The sequence below is a fragment of the Cebus imitator genome, unplaced genomic scaffold (assembly GCF_001604975.1).
Source record: "Cebus imitator isolate Cc_AM_T3 unplaced genomic scaffold, Cebus_imitator-1.0 Scaffold274, whole genome shotgun sequence".
Classification (NCBI taxonomy): domain Eukaryota; kingdom Metazoa; phylum Chordata; class Mammalia; order Primates; family Cebidae; genus Cebus; species Cebus imitator.
The window spans coordinates 1,519,975-1,544,752 of NW_016107589.1; the positions used below are offsets into that span (position 1 = coordinate 1,519,975).

Sequence of the window (24,778 nt, forward strand, 5' to 3'; positions counted from 1 at the left end):
CGAGAGGAGAAGAATGGTTACCGGACGCTGGGAAGGGTAGTGGGGCGGTTGCAGGGAAGGCAAGGGTGGTCAATGGATCCAAATAAATAAAAAGAATTAATAAGACAGAGTATTCGATAGCACAACAGGGTGACTATGGTCAATAGGTTAATCACACATTTAAAAATAACCGGGCCAGGTGCGGTGGCTCACGCCTGTAATCCCAGCACTTTGGGAGGCTGAGATGGGCAGATCACGAGGTCAAGAGATTGAGACCATCCTGGCCAACACGGTGAAACCCCATCTCTACTAAAAATGCAAAAAAATTAGCCAAGCGTGGTGGCATGCACCTGTGGTCCCAGCTACTTGGGAGGCTGAGGTGGAAGAATTGCTTGAACCCCGGAGGCGGAGGTTGCAGTGAGCCAAGATTGTGCCACTGCACTCCAGTCTGGTGCAGAGCAAGACTCCATCTCAAAAAAAATAATAATAACTGAAGGAATGTAATTGGATAGTTTGTAACACAAAGGATAAATGCTTGAGGAGATGGATACCCAATTCTACATGATGTGATGCTTATGCATCAAACATCTCACGCACGCTGTAAATACAAACACCTACTATGTACCCACACAAATTTTAAGAAGAGAAGATTCTCTTGAAAAAAAGTTTGCTCTCACCTTAGGGGAATAATGAGTTGCAAGGGAAAGGAGAGAATCAAGGAAACCAGCCAAGAAGGACCGCAGTTCTCTGCGTGAGAAGTGATGGTCTTGTGAACTCAGGAGTGTCCGTGGAAGTGGGTGGCTTCAGGGGGTGTTTGAAAGTGGAATGGACCCCCCTTGCTGATGGATAGGAGGTGAGGGGTGAGGAGATGGAAGAACTAGAGATGACTTGTGGGATTCTGGCTTAAGCAGCCATATGGTTGAGCATACATTCACTGTAACAGAGATGAACGGAGAACACAGATGCATGGAGGAAATCCAGACTTCTGTTTTGGCCTGGTTACAGGTCTGACATGTCTGTGGGGCATTGAGGAGAGGTAAAGTATGAAGCTGGAGGTATAGTCAGAAGTCATTGGAATTTCCAGGCTGGAAGTGTACCTGGAGGGTCTCAGCATAGGACTGCACTTGGGCAGGGTTTTGGGGGAAGAGCAGAGGGCTGGATCTGAGCCCCGAGAAGCCCTGGAATATCATCAGGAATGACGGTGGTGGGTGGGTGGTTGGGGGCGGGGACAGAAAAGCCAGCAGGGCTGGAGCCACAGGAGACAAAGGAAACTGGTCAGAGGCCACCATGTTGGGGAGGATCGAGGGTACCCACTCGGTCTGGTGACTTGGAGGAGGCTGCTGATGGTGACAAGTCATTTCAGTTAGTGAGGACGAAAGGCAGATTGGAGTGGGTTGAAGAGTGAGTTGGAGGTGAGGAGGCAAAAGTGACATTTAGGGACAACTCCTTGGAGAAATTTTGCTGTCACACTGGGCAGATAAATGGGGAAATGCTGCTTACTTGGGTTTCTATGAACATAAGAAACAGTCTCTTCATCGTTTCTAAACCTCTCTCCCACTCTGATGCACCCACCCACAGCATTCCATGATAAAATAAACCGTGGATGATGTGCAGTCCCCAACATAGTAGCTGTGACTCCACTCCTTTTTCTCCCTTTTGAGAAAGTTTCTAGGAATGCAAATCAGTCAGAGTAAAGCTGGGATAACCACAGATCTGCTGACTTCCACACATTCAACTATTCCATGTAACCAAATTATTTGTAGCAGAACATACTATTGACCACACCTTACATTGTTGTTGGCATGCTGGCTGAGATATGTTGTTGTTCCAGACGTGGCTGGCTGGCATTCATTCATTAAATCATTCATTCATTTATCAACTACTTTTTGAGCATTAACAGCATGTCAAGAGCTTGTACTATGGGCACTGGGAGAAGTGGTGAACAAGACAAACACAGTCTCTGCCCTCAGAAGCTCCAGTCAGGTGGGGAGGCAGACGTGGAGTAAGTGATGTCAAGTGAGCTTACAGCCAGAGAAGTGCTGTGTTCTCAAAGACAGCATCACTGCAGGTGCTGGCCTGGTCCACAGGCGGAGCAAGAGCCTCTCTGAAGAAGTCAGGATGAATAAGCAGAGAGAAGAACTAATGAGACTTATGCTGGGGCTGGGTGTGGACAGCAGCCCAGGGAGAAGTGAATGCCCAGGGATGGAGGGAGCCCATTTCCACTGGGGTCAGGGCCAGCCCATCCAGAAGGTCAGGGAAGGAGGAGAGTGAGGGGTGAGAGGCAGGGGCCAGATGTGTAGGGCCTGGGGGCTCCAGCCAGGAGATTGATGTTTATCAGGAAAGCATTGTGAAGAATTTTGTGTTAAGGGGAGAGGGGTGATGGGATGGTCAGACTTTTTCTGCAAGAGCACTCAGGTGTCTGGGGAACGGGGTGTAGTTGGACAGAGAAAGGTGACAGGACAGTGTCACCTGTATACAGGCGGGGGAAGGCATTAAGTCCCTTCCAGCACTATTTCATCAGACCTTGCTGGGTATTTGGAAAGGGGCTGGGGGCTGGGGCAGAACCAGCCTATTGCTTCTCAGTGTCCTGTCCCTGTAGCCTGATCTGTTTTTCTTCTCTTCCCTCCCTCCCATCTAGGGGAACCCAACAGGTCAGTTGGCGCCGGTTCTCAAGGGCCAGGACAGGAGCAGACACCACGGGATACCCACAGGGTCAACATAGGGACACAGGATGTAGAACTAACAGACACGGAAGCTAGAGGGGCCGTCTTAAGGGACTGACGGTGGTAAGCATGGAGTGCAGAGATGCAGGTGCGCGCGTGACTTGGGATGGGCAGTGCAGAAATTCACTTATCCAGGGAATGGCAGGACAGTGATTCTCAAACTTTGCTGTGCATAAAAAACGCCTGGGGAGCTGATTGAAAGTGCAGACTTGGAGGCCTTCCTAAGGAATGCTGACTCAGCAAGTGGGGCTGGCAGGGCAGGAATCTTCATTTTTAAGCAGCTTTTTACTCTCTCCACCCAGGTGATTTTGATCTAGATAGCCCAACGGCCTTCCTTTTGAGAATGCCTCCATGCTGCCCCGCGTCTTGGCCTTGTATCCTCAGTCCCCTCTTCTGTCTCGCACAGCGTGAGGCTGAAAGCTGATTTCAGCCCTGTGTGAAGATGCGAATGACCACGTTCCGGGCTGGGGGCGGCCGGGCTGTCGGGCAGGCAGCGCGCAGCCGCCAGGGGGCGCCAGAGCCCTGGCTCGTGCGCTCGGGCTCCTCCGCCCGCGGACGCCGCGCCCGAGCCAGCGAGCGAGGTAGCGAGCGGAGCAGAGCGCTGCGGGCTCACAAAGCGGCCGGACGCGCGGCGGCGGCGGGTGGCAGGAGTGCAGGGACGCGAGCCGGCGATCAGCCTTCCCGGCGACGGTGCCGCGGGAGCTCGAGCAGCTCGGACGCGGGGACCCGGGCCGGCCCCCAAGGTACGTGCCCAGTGCTACCCCGCGCCCCAACTTGGAGTAGTTGGGATCTCCCCGCGGCCGCCTGGGGGGCCGGCAGGGTCAGGGCCCGGGGTTGCCTCCGCGCGCCCCTCTTGCCACCGAGGCCGCAGGGCGCGCGAGGGAGGCTTTCCCTTAGCTGTGGCCGGGGACCCCCAGCTGCAGGCAGCTCCCACCCCGCTTGCTGGAGCTCGGGTGCTGCTGGAACCCTGTTCTCCCCTCCCCTGCTCCAAAGCCCTGTGCACCGTCCTTGGGAGTGCGGCGTGCGGACCCGGGCTCCTAGCTTCTGGGGAGGGGTACCAAGCCCCTGACAGGAGGGCGGCATCTGTGGGGCACTCGGAGAATAGGCGAGAGGGGTCCCCGTAGTTGGACGGCAGCCTCCGATTCGTGACGCAGCCTCCAGGTTCGTAGCTGAGTCCCCCATTCGTGAGAGGGGTCCCTGGGTCTAGACGCGCGACAGGGGCCCCAGGTGCGCGAGCGCTGGCCGTCCCCGCCGCGGAGTCCCTGCCTCCTCGCTGGGCCGGGCTGGGGCGCTGGGACGCCCGGGTGCCCGGGGCTCGCGGCCGCCCGCCATTCGCGCTCACAGCCCCGCGCTCCCTGCCCCGCAGATGCCTGCGATCGTGGTGTTGGCGGCGGCCGCCGCGGCGTGGTGCTTCCTTCAAGTCGAGAGCCGGCACCTGGACGCGGGCCCCAACCACGGCAATTTCCTAGACAATGACCAGTGGCTGAGCACCGTCTCCCAGTACGACCGGGACAAGTACTGGAACCGCTTTCGAGACGTGAGTACTGGCGCCACCCGGCCCTGGGTGGGGGGGCGCGGAGCCTCTCGGGGAGGGCACCCCTGAAGCGGGGTTGGGGGGGCAGGTGCGCATCTCCCGCGGGGGCTGGTCGGTCCCTGCTTCCTGGGCACTGTCTTGCGTGAAAGGAACTTTAAAGAACTTCGAAGGCTCCATGCGCTTGCCTGGTACCTGTGGTCCAGGTGTGTGTATTTGTAGGGCTGGGGGAGGTGACTGCACTAAAATACGGCACAGATCACCAGCAGCTGTGGAGAAAGAGGTTCCCTGCGCTTTCGACTTCTCCTAACCGTGGTGGTAGACTTTGCTTAGCTCCCGAGAAGACCTCCTGGGGCAGCGGTTACTTGGACCATCTCTAGGATGTGTCAGGAGAGTCCCTGTTGGAGAGGTTAGGTCTGGGAGTCCCAGCTGTCTATGGGGGAGTCAGGTGTTGCGTGTGTGTGTGTGTGTGGGGGGGGTTATGGCAATGGGCCTGATAAAATACGGGGGAGGTGGGGTGGTTTGACCCTCGGAGTCTTGAAACAGGAACAGCTAGCCCGTGCAGTTGATCCCCTGCCCTGAAAGGGACCCTGGATGGCAGAGCATTGCTCCTCCTAGGGAGCCCTGCGGGTGGAGAAAGCTGCTCCCGGACACCCAGAAGCACACTTGTGGCCGGTTTCTGCCCCAAGGCTGGCTGCCATTCCCCAGGTGTGCCCCAGGGATGTGGGGCAAGAGGCATCTGGTGCAGTCTTTCCAGCAGATGGCATCTCCTCTGTTCTGTGGGAGCGGCTGCCAGCTCCTTCAAGGACTGCCCCAGCTGGCCAGGGCCATGCCCTTCCAGGGGACTTGGAAGTACCATATTTTATGGTACTTAATGTTAGGAATTCCTGTTTCTGAGAAGCCTTAAATATTGTAAAGGTGCCCAAGGAATAAGAGTAAAAAGAGAAAAGCTTTAATGTTCAAATGCAGTTTCTTTGTTTCTGATCAATTTTAGGTGTTAAACTAATATTTTTAGCAGCATATGTATTTTTAAAAATGGTAATTTGACCCATGCCACAGACCCCCTTGTTAATATCGCAGGGCATAGTTTACAGAGAATTTGAGGTGGGGTATGTGTGGAGGTCAGCTTCCTCCACTGGACTTCTCTGAGTCCTGCACCCAGTATCTGCAGGCCTTGCAGGGAGAGGGGATTTGATAAATTGAATGAATCCCAGATGTTTCTATGCACCTTCTAAAGAGCACCCTTTCCAGATCCTGATCCAGAGGAGATGCACTCAGAGCCTTGTGTGGGGGCTTATCACTCTCCTCTCTGTTCCTCCTTTTCTTCTTTCTAGTTGAGGTTGGGCTGCTTTTCTTGGAAGGGGGATTTCAAACACATTCAGTGAATAGCCACAGTTATTTGGAGCCTTTTATCAAAACTGTAATTTCATTAAAAGTTTTTAATTGGTACATAGTAACTGTTGGGGTCTTACTTTTGCAGTAGATAGCTCCCCGCACTCTCCTCCCTTACCCCAGTGAGATTCCTGCCACTCATTGCCCCGTTCCTGACCTGCTCCCTTAACTGCTCAGATCTGAGAATCCTGCATTGATAACCTTTGCCTATGACTGAAAAAGATGTCCAAACCATGAAGGATTCACCTGGGGCAGAGATAATTTTGCTTTTTGTTTTGTTTTTACTTTTCTATGGTTCCATTTTAGATAAAGTTGAGGAGAAGGGCAGATGCTCAACTCTGTCTGCTAAAGGTGGAAGAATTGAGCCAGGATTAGAAGTGAAGAGCCAGCTCTGCAGATGCCTTGGTGCTCCTGGCAGCTGGATTGGGATGAAAACACTTGCGCTTGTTGGGTCTTTGGGTTGTGGAAAGGTTTACTGTGCTTCCAAAGCTGTTCAAGATTTTCTAGTCTCAGTGCATTATAAGCATGATATTCTGGATTCCTGCTTAGCTTTAAATTTTTAAAAATTGGGCTTCTCTTCATTTCTCATAATTCTTATGGATGATGGTGACATTTTTAGATCTTTGCATCAGTGTATTTCCATACCTGACTGAGGATGAAGCTCACCGGAAGTGCTTGTTAAATCACAGCATCTAGGATCCTCCCCTGGAGAAGTACTCTTTAGATTTCTGGGGTGAGTGCTGGGAATTCATATTTTAAACACACATACTAGGTTATTCTTATAATGTTTAGGAAATACTGCCTTTAGCTAGTGTAAAAATGTCCAAGACACAGCAAAAAGAAAAGCTTTGATGTCCAAATGCACTATTTTGTTGTTTTTGTTTTTGGAGCAGCTTTAGATGTTAGACTAATATTTTTAGCAGCATATATTTTAAAAAATGATAATGCAGCATACCACTAAAACATCTAAAAATGTTCAAAAAAAATCCCCAACATTTTCAAGTGTCACCCATTTTATATGCTTTATGGAGTCACCTGTCACTAACAGTGGCTCAGACATAATTTAATATCATTAACCTCTTTAAAGTGTTGTGAAACTCAGACCAGACACTCTTAGGGCAAGTCCTTGGAATAGTCACAAAGCCTGAGCCTGGAAACAGGTAGTTAGAAGTTGCTTTCTGTAGAAACTCACTATTCAGTGGACAATCAATGAAGCCTCAGCTCGTCTTGCAGTTGCTCAGCCAGCCTGATCATTTTCGCTGAGCTAAGCCTTGCTTGAGATTGACAAAGCCCCAGTTTCTTTGCTATTTCTTTAGTTGTTTCGTTGAAGCTACTGATAACTTTGAAAGGCTGTATCCCACAATTATTGTTTTGATGATTGTCAGTTTTTGAAACTCATTGTGAAAGAAAACTTCTTGCCTTCTGACTTGTCTTTTTGTTGGACTTGGGGAAGGGATATTCAGATGTGATTTTTGAACCTGGGAAACTGAAAGCTAAGGGCTATTGTTAGAGAGTTGATTGTAGCCCTTGGGTGGTGTTGCAGGGTCAACTTTGAAATGAATATGACAGTCGGGTGTGTGCTCCATCTTCCTTGACTCTTGGGTATGCTGTGACATTGCTAGAGGGGACTTGGCAACCTCTACTTACCATTTTGGAAAGTGTCCTATTGCTCTAGGTGTGTAAATACTTACTACCCCCTTATTTTTAGAAGTAAAGCTTTTAGAATAACTCCATGGCTTATTCCCTGGAGTTACAGATCCAGGAAAAATAGAACAACATTCAGATAATTGCCCGTAAATGTATTGTGGTCTATTAGTTTCATCATTATTCTTTTATAAACACTAGCAACTGGGAAGTTTTGCTCAGATGGAGGCCTGGACTTTTGTACACATACAATGTTACGGAGGCGATGAAGAAGCAGATGTTTGTATTAAGTTTTACAATAATTCTCCATCTTTAGCTGACATTCATTTAACTCCTTCATGGTTTGAGGTTGAGGAATCAAGATGCCACAACCGTTCTCCTAATTTGTCTGAATCTGATTTGATGTTGGCTTTCCATAAACATTACTGTAGGAAGTTTTCCTTTTTCCATCAGTACATTCATTCATTCCAACAAATATTTGCCTACCGTCAGCTGGGCATTGGGTTATAAGAGTGAACAAGATAAATAAATGTAATCTCTTCTTTCATGTAACCTCTTGTTTGCTAGAGGAAATCTTTAACTTATGCTGTCACAGACTTCTTATTCTGTTTTAACAATTTTTTTTCTATGAACATAATACAGTCTGGTTGTAACGGAAAGATTAAAACATTGCAGAAATAGGTAATAGCTAACATTTATGGAGCACTGAGTGTGCCAGACAGTGTTTAAGGTACTTTCCATATATTATCTCACTTAATATTCACACAATCCTATGAGAGAAGTACTTTTACGATCATCTCCTATTTTCTTGGAGGTTAAGTCTCTTGATAAAAATTACAGAGCTGAGATGTTGAGGAGCTGGGGCTGGAACCACACCATCTCACTCTAGGCTCTCACTGTACCACAGCCAATCAGGAGCTGAGTGGATTTGGGGTGCAAGCCTCTGCTGATAGCACATTGCAACTTTTTCCTGCTTTATGAATGAGGGCAATCCACGAATAACCTTAGGTTAAGACAAAGTGGGATGGGAAGTCAGGTGGACATAGTGTATTGTTGGGGTCATGTCAAGGCTTATCGTCTCCTCATAATGAGCTTCTGATTTGATTAAAATAATATTGTTGCTTACACCAAACATGACATTTTCTTTCTTTTGCACACATGAAACTAGCCCTGACATTTAACTTTAGGATAATTACCTTTAGCAGGCCCGAAGAACCAGAAGTGTTGCCTCGGCTGGCATTTATCTTACTGTGGAGTGACCTGAGTGTGTAATTCTAATAAGAGCACAAGGACCAGCTTCTGTTCTTTTTCATTCGGGCGCATGCTCTGTGGGATTTGGTGGTCTCTGTAGCAGAACTGGGGTGGCAGTGAGCATCTGATCTGCTCATTTGATCTTAACATATCAGCTATAATGAGTTTCAAGGGCAAGTGGAGCCTATTGATAAAACAGTGGCTGGCTTAGTCAGTGGGACTGGTGACAAAAGGTGGTATGGCTTAGTGGATCAGTCATTAATCTGTCACCACGGAAATTTGGCCTGTAATCGAGAGTAGCAGAAAATCATTTTGATTAAACAGGTTCGAGGAGGCTTAAATGAGTTTGTGATCCTGACTCTCTTTAATGAACCCACTATCTTAAATCCCCTGTACTAGCTGACCATTGATAGAAATAATTATTTCACAGAATCATTATAAAGGGACAGTTTAAAAGTTGATAGGCCTGAGAGCCTTCTTGACTTCTCTGTCCTTACCTTCGGTGTGCCCTTGCCAGAGAAAAGCTAGGTCTTCTTAGATGGCAGAGCTCCTTGCCCTGGTTGACCTTCCCAGGCCTCTCCATGGTACTTCAGTAGAACCATACCGCTGGGACGATAAGTGCTCTCCTATATTCTGATGAGGCCAGTTTCAAAACTCAGAAGTGACTCCAAATGGATAATGGACCCATAATACTTGCCTAGAGGAGTGGAACCTCATCATTCACTCAACCACTTCATGTTCCTTGAGGAGGCAAAGTAATGTTAGTAATTAAATGTTATATCATCATTTCTTATTGATTTACTCAGTATAATGTTTCAAACCAAACACAATATCTAAACACAAATACATTCAAGATGACTAATTTTACTTTTCCTGTGGTGGGGCGACTGCCCATATTCCTTGGAAAATTCGTAACACCCAGACTTATACTAGGCCTTCTCTCTACAGGTGAGATAATTACAAACAAAAGAAATTTCCCGTAAGAGATTAAATAATTCACTTAAGGTTACAAGTATTTGTCCATCACATTTCATTCAGCATGAGACGCCTCCAGTGGTAAGATGCACCGTTTTAATGAACTGTCAAGGGGGAAGAGAGTGCCCAGTTGAAGAGTTTAGTAGACCTCGGCATAAAGCTGGAATTCCAAAGGGCTACACCCTCTGTGTAGAGGTAAACAAGAAACAAACTCACCCCGAAGGGGAGGGACCGCAGCAAGGCAACTTGCCTGTCTCTACCTTGCATTGGTAGGTGGAGAGAAAGGATACGCTCCAAGCAACTGAGCAGGCTGGCACTCTCGCAGGTTTCTGGTCTAAATGCACACTACCATTGTGCCTTCCCCCCATAAAAAAACTTATACACAGTTCATTTAACTTAAAGCAATCTCAGATTATCATCTCTGAGCCTCTGACTTGTCGTTTGTTAGGAAGTAATAATAATATTCTCTTGGTGAAACTCTAGATTGCAAGTGACTGAAATGTGGTCCAGACTGGCTTAAATGAAAGAGAAAACATATTCACTTGTATATAAAAATTCTAATAAGCCGTGGTTTAATGTAAGGCTCGATCCAGGGGCTCAAGTTACATGGTAGGACTAGGAGGGGTTTGTGTGTGTCTCATTCTGCCTTCCTGCTCCCCATCTTTGGGCTTCGTTTCTCCTATGTTGGTTTTGTGCTCTGGCTGTTTAGTTCCATGTAGTGGCTCATAGCAACTGCAAATCTGCATCATCATAGAGTTTTCATGTTCTCAATAGTGCCAACAAAAGTCCCAGAACTGAGACTTACCAGATTTCCCTGCATTAGGCACCCATTCCTCCACGGATTACTTTGGCTAAGTTAGTAGAATATGCTGATTGTCTGGGCCTGGGTTATATGCTCAGGGCTGGGGCCTAGGACTAAAGGGGTGGAGGAGGTTTCATTGGATCCCACTGTTGATGGATGGGAGAAGGGTAGTTTTTCAAGGGGAAATGGTTGCCTGATGGGCACTTGTCAACAGATGTCCACTGTATTGCCCAAGCTTATGGATTTAGCATGAAGAGTAAATTGGTTAATGCAGGTGAACTCTTAGCACAGTGTCTGGCATCATAAATAGTAAGTAGAGGCTATTCTTTTTATTAATTGTAACAACTCCTATAGCAGTTTTAGGTAGCATCCCTTGATTTATAGTTGTATATATCTATATTTTAACTTATTTAATAGTTGGATGCCTGCTGAAGAACCTAAGTCTTGTCTTGCCTCACACACAGCAGGTGGCTGATAAGCATTTTGTTGGCTTGAATTGCCTCCTGAGCAAACCTCTTGGATGAACCTGAGGAAGGAAAGCTTTTAGGAGCGTACTAGGCACATGTGTTTACAGTCTTTGAGAGGTAGAAATTCTGGGGGGTCACACATATTGAAAAACTTTTTTTTAGTCTAACTCCTATCTCTAAGCTGGGACCTTGCCACTTTATAATTCTTTTTAAGCTACACCATCGTATATAGCTCGGTGTCCTCGAGACCTTTACCACAGAGCCCCACTCAGAAAGCTGCTCATTGAATGTTGGAACGAATGAATGGTTGAGTGTACTGTCCCAGACCAGAACTTTCCACATTTCTGGCAAGGGGAGAGGGCTGTCATTGCAGAGTGAGTCATACTAGCTTTGAATGTGTATGTCTCACTCTATTAGTAATTGACAATGATGATGGATACTAACAAAGGCAGTGCTGTTGAGAGGCAGAGGGAACCCAGCAGGAAAATGCAACCCCCCTCGCAATTCCAGCACAATCTCTGATTCCGTGAAAAGCTCTTTGAGACTGAGCCATGTCATGGTGTAAATGCCCACTCTTAACCTGAGATCACATTCCAGTCTTGCCAAAGCTAAGCTTAAGTCTTTGGCTAGAGCGTCAGTTTCCTCTTCTGTAAAACAGGAATGGCGATACTTGCATTGTGGGGCTTGTTGGGAGGACTGAGTAAGCATGTGGCACAAAATAGGTGCTTGTGATCTTTGAGTGGCTGGTATATCTATTTTAATTCGTGTGTTCTATAGTCATTTAATTTAAGGGAGCTTCTCTTCTGCCTTATGAGTGTGAGTTGTTGGCACTCAGCTATAGATGCTGCTTTCTTAGAAACATGTTGGGGGAGTTTGTTCCATGATCCTGAGCCTGTCTTCACTGCATTTCTTGCCAGCCTGGAAGGCTGCGTGAGGTTCCATATGGCCCGTTCTTTGTTATTTTCCAGTTGTAGCTCTTGGCACAGAAGACTTTGCCATCATATTTCACGTTCTTGCTGGAATCCCCTCCCCCAAACTGGCAACTCTCATCATGAAGTATCTGGGATGGGGTTTGTGCACAACTGTGCCCGAAATCCCACTTATGTGAAGGATGCCCCTGGGAGCCCCGTGATGCAACTAAGCACTATCTGGTGTCACTTTAATGTTAAGCTCTGATTCAGTTGCCTCCAGCCCATCTCAAGAGGTAGAGACCTCATCTTGTCCTGCAGATGGTCCCAGGCAGGCTTTAGGGGCAGCAGGGGAGGGAGTCCATTTTGAGACAAATGATCCAACCAGCCTCTGTATTACCACGGTGTTCTCAGCACCCTCTGTACACCTGGTGCCCATAATTTGGTCTTGATTTTGCATCATGTTGGCATCACTATGCTTGGGGAAGTTCTCGCAGGGGCTAGCACATGCTTCTTGGCATTCAGGCAGTCCCCAAGTGCCAGATTTGGCTTTAGAACCAAAGGAGAATACTAGTAGGATTGGCCAGACCTTTGATCTTTATCTCCAAAGACCCAGTTCTTCAGTTCCAGATCATTTACAGGTCATCAGAGAACCTATTATACACTATAGCCCAAGCAGGTTGGCTGTGGCTTAGGAGATACCCGGCAGTAACAAATAGTTAATGCAGGTAAGGTAACTTGTTTGCACATAAGATGTTCTTCAAATGCCAGCTATGTGCCAGGCCTCTGCTAGGTGCTGGGTGAAGAAGATAGACAAGTTTATACCTTCCTGGGGTTTATGGTCTAGTGTGGTAGACAAAATAATCATTTAGGTTCCTTTGAGAAAAGCACTACCAGGCGGAGGCACTGATGCTCTCAGAACATGTCATGGGAAGGGGGAGGAGGAACTCATTAACCATTTTGGATGGGGACTGCTTCCCTGGGAAGGGCATTGAAGCTGAGCCCTGCAGGACGACGGCAGTGAACCAGGTGAGGAGAGGCTGTGGAGACATTGGGTTTGAGGATCTTGAAGTGGGAAAGACCTTGATGTGTTTCCATCAGATGTGTTTGCCCTAGGGTTCCCTGAAGTAGCAAGCTCTCTCCTAGTGTATTTAAAAGCACACTTCCACATTTTCAACTTAACACACATTTGGGGGCAGGGGAATGAGTCAACTGCAAAAGGTGAGGCACACAGATGGCCCAGGTACTTGGGAAGATGGCCTGTAATCTTTCCCCCAATCTTTGTGGCTCTCTGTGTCATCTTCTGCAGCCATCTCTATTGTGTAAACATCCCTCACCCTGGTCTCCGCTCAATCCTTCTCTGGTGTCCGTGGTCTGGAGTTTTCCCTTCCCTCTGTGGGCAAATGTCTTGGGCTTTAGCACTCCGACAGTTCCCACTGCTGTTTAGAAATAAGAACATCAAAGTGTTTCTTGGACAGAATGGTGACCTGTGAAGTTTATTTTTTAAAAATGAGACTAGTATACATGGGGCTGCTCCTTCCCCTTTTCGTCTTACCTCCTCCCCTTCCACTGTTGCTTTGAGGCTAAAGATGAAAAGCAAGACTTTCACACTCAGGAATCAGCTTAGCGGCAGAGACAGACATGCATGCAGTTACTTCAGTGCCACATGGGGAGTGCTGGATAGCATGTGCACCTTCTAGCCCTTGGGTCTGAGTCCGCCAACCGTTCCTGTGACAGACACGAGGATAATAGTTTATTTTTGGGGAGATGAAAGATGCATTCATAGACTGGTGTTGTGAATTATTGGGGATTCCTTTAGGAGGGTAATGCTAAGATCCAAGTTAACTTGATTGGATAGCTTTCCTCATGGTTTTATGAAAATATACCCCCCAGAGACCCTCTCACTTGATCCTTTAAAACTAACTTTTCTCTGGGGCAAGGGAGGAAGGGAGGACATACTGTACAAGGATTTGTAATGATTCCCAAACCCTTCCTGTGTGATCTGGGCCACATCACACTACAGAGGGTACCATCAACATTCCCCAGAAGCATTATGAGGTGGGTGAGCAGTCATTTATGCGAAGTCCACCGGCGCCTGTGATTGGAACAGGGAAGCGGAACTTACTGCAGGTGTTCCAGGCAATCTTTGTGCAAATAAAACACGGAGAAAACAAACGTGCAGAGAGCAGAGGCCTCCGTTTTCTATTTCAGCTGTACTCATTCTGTCCCACTGTGCAGATAGAGTCACACTCTGACTCATTTCTGAGAGGCCTGACCAAGGCAAAAAGAAAAGATACCCAGAGTGGCATTCTCAGACTAACATCTTTACAGTCTTGAGAAATCACTGTCACGGTTTATTTAAAATGCAGATTTCATCCTCCTAGTCCCGAGTAGTCTTTAGAAGGTCAAAGGTGGCACCCAGGAACCTGCATTTTAAATGAGCTGTCCAGGTGATTTCTTTTTTTTTTTTTTTTTTTTTTTAAACAGTCTTGCTTTGTTGCCTAGAGTGGAGTGCAGTGGTGCCATTTCAGCTCACTGCAACCTCCGCCGCCTGGGTTCAGTAATTCTTTTGCTTCAGCCTCCTGAGTAGTTGAGACTACAAGCATATGCCACCACACCCAGCTAATTTTTGTATTTTTAGTAGAAATAGGGTTTTACCACATTGACCAGGCTGGTCTCAAACTCCTGACCTCAAGTGATCCGCACCCTTTGGCCTTTCAAAGTGCTGGGATTACAGGCTTGATCCACTGCGCCTAGCCCAGTCTAGGTGATTATGATGTAGGTAGTTCTCAGACTATATTTTTAGGAAAATCCTAGAGAATTCTTACTTATCCCAAATAGTCAACACCATTTAGCTGCAATGAATAATAACATTTTAGACAAAATGAGCATTTTATCTTGAAGACTTGCAATAAATTGAGTGCAGTATTTTCCCCTTATGCCAACAGGGCTACCATTCACATCAGAAAAAAACGATCTTGTTTTCCAATGTGTGACTCTACAAAGGTCTCAGCAACAACTATTGTCATGAGGTATTCCTGGAATGGAGTAACATTTGGGTCTTGATTGGCTGCTAGGGCCTAGGGATGCTTGCACACTTGAGCACAGTAGAATTGATGTGGGACCTTCTAAATGACAAAATTCCAGGGGATCACCTCAGCAAATCTGTCTCCAAAGGCCTGATTCTAGCCAACTCTGTCCTGACTTTGTATCTTCTCTAATAGAACTGCTATGTTTTCTGCACAGATGAAATGAGGGAAATTGACTCTGGCATTGGCTTTAGTTTATAGTGAAAAGAGTATTGAATCTGAAGCGGTGTTAAGGGTATGTAACAGACAAGGAATGGTGGATGTAATACAGACTGTGTTTACTCTTGGGCGCTGAGATGCAGATACTGATAGTCGAAACCCCAGAGGGAGTCTGAGACATAGGGACTGGACGGTGACATTGCCTGATGCTCTTTTTGGTATAGTCAATTCTTTTCTTGATTGACCAGACTTTTTTTTTGAAAGATCAGAAGGCACATACCCTCCTGCCACCTCCTCCCACCAAAGGACTCATCAAAGTTTAGAAAATTTATGAGCATCAACCAGACTTGGCAGTATTCTTCATTCTGAAGTCATTCTGTACCTACTGAACAAACTCTCAAATGTTCCTTATGCCAGCTGGTTGAATTTCCTTTAATTAATGGTAAATTAATGGCACCTAAAATTGATAAAAAAATATTGCCAAGAGGGAGAAATAGTTAAGTCTACTGGCCAGACTTATTGACTATTTGGGGTCTTTCCATTGTTCCATTGTTAGGGGAACATGGGGAATTTCTGGGTCTTTCCGTGCTCATTGGACATGATGATTCCCTTGTGACTTCTGTGGGTGTGGTTGGCTGGTATCAGTACTTTCATCTGGCCAAGCCCTTACTTCCCATCTGAGTCAGCCAGCCTGGTCGTGGCTCTGGACCTGGTCTGGAGCCTTTGTCCAGCCACCTGGAATGAGGCCTGCATCACTTCCAGTGAACAAAAAAGTCAAATGCTATCGATGATAAAGATAAAAATAATGTTGTATTCACTGTTGTTAGAGAAATTGTGAGATTTTTACATGCCAGAATTGTTGGTTTAAAAATTCCTACTTCAGAAAGACCTTTCATGTGTGTTTTGAAATATTTTGCTTCTTTCCATGGCCGTCTGGTCCTAGATCTTTGCCTTTTTTAGAAACCAGATCCTGTTGTACTGATTCAGTAGGTTTTGTTTGTTCATGCATTCATACCAAAGATACTGACCAGGCTACCATGTACCAGGCACTGTGCTATGCACTTAGGATGTAGCAGAGGGGAAACAAACATTCCTGTCCCCTGAACAGGTTGCAGGCTTTCTATTTGAGACAAAGTGAAGAGAAAGAGGTGCTTAGAGGTCAGGGAATCCTGCTGGAGATTTTTCTGCAAAGAAAAGGGCCTACTCTGCAAATGGCCCTGAGCAGTTCTGCTCAGCTGGGCCTCCAGAGGCCTTCATTGTCCTTCTTGTGATCCAGGGCCACATCTCTGAATCTTTCTGGTGGTCGGGTCACTTCAGCTTGCCTCAAGTCCTCTGGAAAACATTAGGCAACCTCCGTTATTTTGCCCAATTTTGTGGGTGCAGACACTGCCAATAGACAAACAGGAAGGTGCTGGCCTGTGCAATCAAGGTGGAGAGTTCAGACACGACAGAACTTGTGTGTGCATAAATGCTGAAGTGTGGCGAGTTTAGCCTTGTCAGGGCTCTTGGTCAAGGGCTGTAGTGCATGGAGAGGTAATTATGGAAAACACGCCCTGTCTTTAGCAGCCCTGGATTGGTAGGGAGTGTGTTTCATTGGAGCATAGCATGCAGAGCTCAAAAGATGCACATTATAAATGTCCCACTTGATGCAGTTTCTCAAAATGAACACACCCAAACAACCAGACCAGGAGACAGAATATTACCAGCATCTGTGACGACCATCTCATGCTCCAGCAGTCACCGACTTCTAACATCATAGATGCGTTTTGCCCATTTTCTTACTTGTATAAATGGAATGAGTATGTACTTTTAAATGTCTGGCTTCTTTTTTTGACATTAAATTTTTTATGCTGTGTGTGTGTGTGTGTGTGTGTGTGTGTGTATTTTCATTACGGTATAAATATTCCACGATTTATTTACTTGTCCTATTGTTGAGGTGTAATTAGTTTCCAGTTTTTGGTTATTACATAATAGCACTCTCTGAGGCATGCCTTTTGGCGAACCTACATACACATTTTTCTCAGGTACACACCTAGGTATGGGAATCCACTGGTCACCATAAGAAAGGTGAGTGTTTAACTTAAAGAGATGCAATTAACTAGTTTTCCAAACTGGTTGTGCCAACTACTCTTTCATTCATATACGAAGGTTCACTGGGAGCAACATTTTTTGTTTTACTGATTGAGAAATTAAAAACAGAAATCCTATAATCTAACTCATACATCCAATTCAACAAAACTGTATCAATTATGTGTCAGAACAGACATTTGCCTACCCTCATGAAAGTTATGTTCCAGTTGAGAGAGGAAAGCAGCACAGTTAAAGATACAATGGTTGGTTTTAAGTACTAGGGACAAAGATACCTTAGTATAGAGGGAATATAGAAAGGATATATTTATGCTCTACCGGTGGGTCTTCCATTATTCTTTTGACTTGACGTTGCTCTTTTCCCAATTTAAAGAAAAAGATATTTAAAAAAAAAAAGAAGTTAGACGATACAGAAAAATGGTATAAGTTACTTCCCTCTGAAATACACTCACATTGAACACTTTTTGGAAAGGGTCTATTTGCCTCCAGTAGACTTTTGAATACTAAAGCTTTTATTTTCATGGTTGATATCATGCTGTTTATATGATTTGGGGCTGTCTTTTCTCATATAACAAAGCATAAACATTTTAGTGTGGTGCTATTCTTTGTAAATGACATTTTAATGGTGTATTTGAGTCCAGTGAGTGTATATGCCACAGTATACCAAACTAAGGTATCTATCTGATGGGAGGCAACTGGCCGTTTCTTTTTTTTCCTTATTCTAAATAATTGTGTGATGAATATTTTTGGTCATATGAGTCTTTCTACATTTACAACTATTTTCCTTTTGATATATATCCAAAAGTAGCAATGCTCGGTGTGCCATCACATGTATTTTAAAAGCCGTTAATGTATGTTATCACCTGGTACTGATTCTACCTCTGGAATTGTAGAATGTGTGTTTTACTGCAACCTTGCCAGCTATGGGTATCAGTGAATATTGGTAAAGAAGAAGAATTTGATGGAAACATGGCATGCCAGGTTATGTGCAAGTACTAAATCAGCACAGGTAAAGTGAGGCATGATCATCAGAGTCCCGATTGGGAGGAAAGTTTTTTGGCTCGCACTTCAATTTGGTCAGGGAAACAGATGTGAGAGCCCACAGCTCACCCAGAGCCAGGGAGCAGAAGGTGCTGCCCTTCCTCATGCTTGTGCCTGGCCTTGGGAATGCTTTGCAGAGCCTATTCTCCGAAGAGCCCTTTGAACTGGTTGTGGGGATATTAACGAATCCCAGCCTTGTTCCTAATTAAGAGCAGGAGCAGATGCTCCAAGCTGGATTTTAAGTGAGATTGCAGCTGACCGATGCCCTGCTGCTGGTGCAATGTATGGCTGTTTTAATGCCCTGTGGTGGAGGAGGGAGAGAAGATCATTAAAACCCAAGTCCATTCCCACCACAGCGGTAAAGTGGTTTTTCCTGTCGAATACAGACAAGGCTTGGGCCTACATCTCAGCCTTCATTTGTGTTCAAGACATTTACTTGATTTTCATTACCCAATATTTCCTCCTACCGCAGGCTTGCCTGGTGCACTCACCTCAGAGAGCAGGCAGGGAGAAGGGCTTCCCCAGATGCTGTCTCAGCATCATGAATGAGACAGAAAACACAACAGGCCTCACAGTCTGTGTTAGCTCTTTGGGAGCTCTCTGCCAGCCTAGAACAGTGATTCCTGGCCATAAGATTTTCCCCCTAGAAGACTTTTGGCCCTGTCTGGAGACATTTTTGGTGCCATACTAGGTGGAGTGTGTGCTACTGGCATCTAGTGAGTAAAAGCCACGGGTGCTAAACAGCCTACAGTGAACAGGGCGGCCTCCCTCAAACCCCCAAATAATTGTCACTAAGGTCAAGGTTGAGAAAGACTGGCTTAGAGATACGGTTGCTCCTTTTATTATAATTTTTTAATATGAGATATGGCTGGGGGGATGAAAGGTAAGAGTGCCGTTCATTTGAGAAATACAGGTGCCAGGTACTCTCCTAGATTTTGGGACACAGTTCTGACAAAACAGTTAATGTTTCCTGCCCTTGTGGAGCTTACATTCTAGGGCATAGGGCTCTTCTTGGTTGTGACATTTGAATTTTCCAGAGCCAAGGGAAGGGAGGGCTGACTGAAAAAATACATTACTTTTTTTTTTTGTCTTATTTTTTGAGATGCAGTCTTGCTCTTGGTGCCCAGGCTGAAGAGCAATGGCGTGATCTTGCCTCACTGCAACCTCTGCCTCCCAGATTCCAGTGATCCTCCTGCCCCAGCCTCCAAGTAGCTGGGATTACAGGTGCCCACCACTATGTCCAACTAATTTTTATATTTTTAGTGGAGATGGAGTTTCACCATGTCAGTCAGGCTGGTCTTGAACTCCTAACTTCAGGCAATCTGCCTGCCTTGGCCTCCCAAAATGCTGGGATTACAGGTGGAAGTCACCAAGCCTGGCCTAAGTACATTACTTTTTATATCAAGGAAGTTTGATAGATTATTACATTCAATCAGGCATAATAAAGACCATGATTTTTATTGTTTTTGCCAAGATAAATGACCACTGGGAGATGTTGTTTATTTACCTATGCATTACAGTAAATTGGTTGCACCGTAAATCAGAGAGCCTGCTTGATTTTGCTACCCTGAGGAGTGGGAAAATGCAGCATAACAATATTTCTGTTCCCCAAGAGAGCTACCAGTCTCCAGATGGACAGGCTAAATATTCTCCCTTAATTCTTGTTTCTCCGCACATCGTGGGTAGTATCCGTGATTTCCAACAAGATGAACTTTGTTCACAGCTTGCTTCTTTCTCATCTGCTGCATGGCAGATTTCAATGGAGCATCTTCTCTTTCCCTGTATAATTCTAGTATCTCTGCCTTGGGGTGGGAAAAGGGACATGATCCATAACAAAGTGATCAAGCCCACCAGCCTCTGAGAGGATGTCTGATCATGTCTTTACTTCTGATCAAGTCATCTGTGAGTCCACATCAAGTCCACAGGATAGTGGAGGTGGAGAGGTAATGCCTCTGCTCTGTTTGGGTTTTTCTATAGCTGCTGCTCATGGATGTGAAGTTTTAGTCCAGAATTATGGGGTGTACCATGTGGCCCATTCCCATGACTGGCAGAGAGAGTTCCCCTTGGCATTTTCTGCAGTTTCCCCTTCCTTTATTCTGTATCCCTCCCTAAATCCTCCCAATTTCCATCCCTGACATCCAGCATGGGTTGCTATCTCTGTCCTGGCTGGTCACTTGCCAGGTGAAGATCAGATGTCTCAGGAATGGGTAGGAGTATGGGAGAAAAGGTCTTTTGGGTCCAGTCTGAAAGGCCCCTTTCCTTTTAAATATTAACTTCCTGCCAATGTAACTGCTGAGCAATTCTTTTTTTTTTTCTTTTTTTACCTATGTGTCAATTGGCAACTCCTGAGCAATTCTAAGCTAAAGTGTATCTTTCTCCTTTCCCACCTTGAGTTAAAGTCCAAAGTCCCACTGAGCTCTTTGGCATACTTTAGGTGGCCTGGAAGACAGAGAAGAAAACCTATAATGTCATAGCCCGCTCCCTTATCACAGCTTGGCAGGACCCCATCCTTTGAGGTGCTCACACAGACCTGTCGCTGATGTTGCTACTGTGTGACTTGTCATCCAACAAGGGAACTTGACACTCCAGCAAATCTTCTGGAGTAACTTTTTAAGATACTTAAGTTATAGTTTTAAATTTTTACTCTCTCCTCCATTCCCTTCCCCACTGCAGAGTTAGTGTTTATGTAAAATCTACATAAGACTGACCAGCAGAGTGATTGAGCTTCTGCAGAAAGAACATGGGTGTTGATTCCTAGGCAAGAAATGCAGTTTGTGTTATACTGGACAAGGGAAGCAGATAATCATTTTCTTCCCATGTTTTTGATCAAGTAAAATTTTAAGTTTGAGAGATGTTAGTTTGTCTTAATTACTAAATACTTGTGTGATAGGCATGGTACCAGACTCTGTGGTATGAAACTGAAGATTTAGTAATTTTGGCTCTGAGGAGCTGAGGCTGTACTTGGATAAACAGGTAAATAATTATAATACAAGGTGACATGAGGGGAAGCATAGGACACCAGGGGAGCCTCAGGGAGGGTCATACAGTCCCAGTGGAGAGGTCAGAGAGGCTTGCAGAGAGAAGGCATCTGCTCTGAATTGTGAAGTGCCTTTTGGAGAAGTATCAGAGGAAGAGGGCAAGGGGGAGAATGATGCAGAAGAATCTGTCACCCATGTAAACCCCAGAGCCTTACACAGCTAGGACTTTGCTTTAAGTCCCATTCACAGATGCACATCCAGCAGCCAAAGGAATTCAAGAGGAGTTTCAATTTTTACTTCGAGGAAAAAATATTAAAGAATACTCAAAATCATAACCCACAATGAAGGTTCTGAAAAGCTCTGTTCTCCTCCTCTTCCTCCTTCCTCTTCCTTCTCATCTTCCTTTTCCTCTTCCTCTTTCTCCTTCTCATTCTTTTGGTCTCTCTGTGTGCTCAGCAGTCTCTTTTATGACAACAGCATAAAACTCTTCTTCTTAGCCAGGAGTTACTTGCCTCTCCTGGTTAAATACTTCCCACTTTACCCTGGCTTCTTAGGTGCTCTTCTACCCTCCTGACTTCCAGGCTGGAAATAGATGAAAGTGTTCTTTAGAGGGCATGGGATGGGCTATGTGGAGTGGGGAGAAGTTGGGGAAGCTTGACGTCTTAATAAATCTCCTCCCTGTCACACTCATGGGGCATTTGGCCATTCAGTGCCCACCCTCTCAGTAATGATAGGTGGGCTGTAATCCACTTACTTCTCTTGGACACGTTGCTTTCAGACATCCTAATCTCTCTTTCCCAGCGGGCGTACCCTCTCTGTGCAGAGCAAAACAACTCTATGTCCAAAAGAAGCAGGAAGGCCGCATAATAGGATTAGTATATCACAGTTGGTAGAGCCGATTAGAACTGATTGTCTTGGGGCAATATTGATTGTCTTTTGGAAATTATTTCAGTAATACGAGTGAATGAGAGAGAGAGAGAGAGAGAGAGAGAGAGAGAGAGAGTGTGTGTGTGTGTGTGCGTGTGTGTGTGAAGGAGAGCAGTGTGAACAGCTGCAGCTTTCTAAGACCAGTCGTAAACACATGTCCTTGTTTACCAAACACGTATGGGCAGCCAGTGTATTGAAGAATTTCAATTTGGGAAATAAACATGAGGCAGTTTTGTTTATTTTTAATTGCTGCTTTCTCTTAATAACATCTTGGCAGATTGCATAGCTCTCTATCATGTTTAGCCTTAAAACTAAGTTCAGTTAAGTTTGCAACTTGCATCTTCTATCAGATTTGGGGTTTCCTCTTCCTCTTCCCCTGAACAGTTTTGACTTGTGGCTTGAGGAGTCCGAGTGGGGATGAATGTCTGATTGATTATTTAACCTTCTTCCCCTCAGGCTTGGCATCAAGGCATGCCCTCTAGAGGGCCAGGCAGGGAACTTGCTTACTATATAATTTCTTTATGCAATGGTTTGAATCCAGGTCAACCTCTTCCTTCCTATCTTGCTTTTATCAGTTAATACGGGTTAAATTATGCTGTGGTCACCAATAACCAACTCCATGTGAGCCACACTTTTGCTTAAAATAAGAAAGATTTATTTCTTCTCATGCCACACATCTCGTGGATTGGTAGAGGCTCTGACCTGCGTTGTCCCAGGACGGAGGCTGATGAAGCCTCCGTCTCCACGCATTCACTGTGCAGGAGGAAGAGTGTGCTGCAGGGCCTTGCACCAGCAATTCAGTGCCTCTTCTTAGAGGAGACACCATTTTGGAGAGCAAAGTAGGTCACATGCCCAGACCCCATATCAGTGGGGCAGTTAAGGGTGATGCTGTCTTGTGCCTAGGAGAAGGAGACGCTACATGCTTGGCCAGTGGCATTAATAATGTTCCAAGGGCATCCCTTTCTGGGGATCTATCCTGCAGCTTATGCTACTAAAGCACTCTCACCTATAGGTGGTCCCCATCGATGGATATGCACGCAGTGGCACCAGCTGAGCTGTTGATGATGCTCCCTAAACTCTCATTCCTTGCTCTACTAACCAATAGGGACAGTGACTTCCCTAATGCTGCCCCATCTCACAGTTTGGTTAGACCTCTTGAATTCCCTTTTCCCTTTAGTTAGTCACAGGACAGATAAGCAAGTTTGCTGCCTGAGAAAATGCTCAAGTGGGGAAACAAATCTTCTCTTCTTGCAGGTGCTCCAGTTTTTGAGTGGTTCTCCTGTCTAATAACCCCTTAAATGACACTGGACTGGGGACACACCTCAGTGAGAAAACCTGATGAACCTTACATGTCCCCAAAGGCTGGTGACCACCGCCTTCTCCCTTTGTCTTCTCATACAGACGGGGAAGCAGGGAGGGCTGGTATGGAGTAATGGTAGGGGTTACTTCTTTCTACCCCTTTTATGAAGCTCTCTAGGTAAAAATCATTCTTTCACATCTGGAAGCTCATTGCCTGCTCCCCATCCCTATCTCCCTTATTATTATTTTTAGAATAGTAAGGAATTTGATGCTGAACTTTGATCTTAGTCAAATTTGGGGAGGGGAGGGTGAATACAAAGTCCCACTTAAACAACACAGTCTGGATATAAGGGACCTAACTCTCTGCCTGGAAACACAGTAGTTTATTGATAAATAGGAAAACTTACTAATATATACCAATTTTAAAATACTCTAGATTTGTGGCTTAGCTTATTTTGGGGGAACTTCTACTGAATGCAAATTTCTTTTTCTGTTCAAATTTACTAGGGACTAGGGAGAAAGCTTGCTTCATTTCTGAAAACAAACATTTTATTGGGTCATTTAGTTTATGTTGCATTTAAAGTAAAAGCAGTGATTATTTCAAATCTGAATGTCTCTGACATGTGGGACTTGGATGTGATTTTTACTTTAAATTCAGTATTTTCTCCTCTTTTTGGGATACTAAAGCCAGGCTTGTCTCCAGGAGACTTTGAATTCTGCCACAAGGGATTGTGTCTCAGGCCCTCATGCTTGGTTATCCGATCTGTTGGTGGATGACTCCAGCTCACTAATCTTTGCTCTAGCAATAATAGCAGCTAGCACTTATTATGACATAGTCTGTGCCAGGTGCTATTCTAAGATGGCCTTGTCACCATCTTCCTCTGTGATTTTCTGTCCTCCTGTGCGTGTGTATGCCCACACATGTACTGGACTTCTGCCCAAGCCTTAGAGATAGCCCGTTTAATCTTCCTGGTTCTGCCAGAAGATCCTGTTACTTCCGCTTTATACCCGAGGAATCTGAGACACAGGGTGAGGAGGTGACCTGCCCAAGTAGAAGAGTTAAGGAAAAGCAGGGGAGCTTCAAATCTGGGTTTGACCCCAAACCTGCATTCTGCAGCATGCTGTGTTGCTGAATGGAATCTACTTCATTCTGTTCATCGGCTCAGCAGCCAGCAAGTTGACAGAAACCGGGTCTTTTTCAGCTCCCTTACATGAAGATAAGTGTCCCTCTTTCCAGAGTCACTAGGATATGCTGATGTGTGGGTGCTGCTTTTGTCAGCTTTTTACAGTGGTCCTTAGCTTCAGGTGCTGTCTGAGCTGACATGTGGAGCTTAGCAAGGGGCGCTCTGTTGAAATGAGGCTCCGTTCTCCCCCTCAAATGTCATCATTCCCTGGAGAGTAAGTGGGGAAGCATCACAGTCCAGTGGACATTGACCTACTGTAGCTGCTCATAGGGGTTGTCGGCAGGTTGACAGGTTTGCTTTGATATATAGCCAGCAGGCTGGCCCTGGCTGCCTCCCTGCAA

At 45.7% G+C, this 24,778-nt stretch overlaps 1 protein-coding gene across 2 annotated transcripts in view; it reads left to right on the forward strand.

Moving 5' to 3' along the window:
• The first annotated feature begins 3,274 nt into the window (after positions 1-3,274).
• SPOCK1 (SPARC (osteonectin), cwcv and kazal like domains proteoglycan 1) overlaps positions 3,275-24,778 on the forward strand; it is a 525,291-nt gene continuing 503,787 nt past the window's right edge. Inside the window, exons 1-2 of one of the 2 annotated variants that reach the window (XM_017500969.2) lie at positions 3,275-3,445; positions 4,069-4,239. In XM_017500969.2, the coding sequence (XP_017356458.1) occupies positions 4,069-4,239 (171 nt within the window). In that variant the 5' untranslated portion in view covers positions 3,275-3,445. The remainder of the gene's footprint in view (positions 3,446-4,068; positions 4,240-24,778) is intronic. The other variant, XM_017500971.2, reaches the window with a different exon arrangement.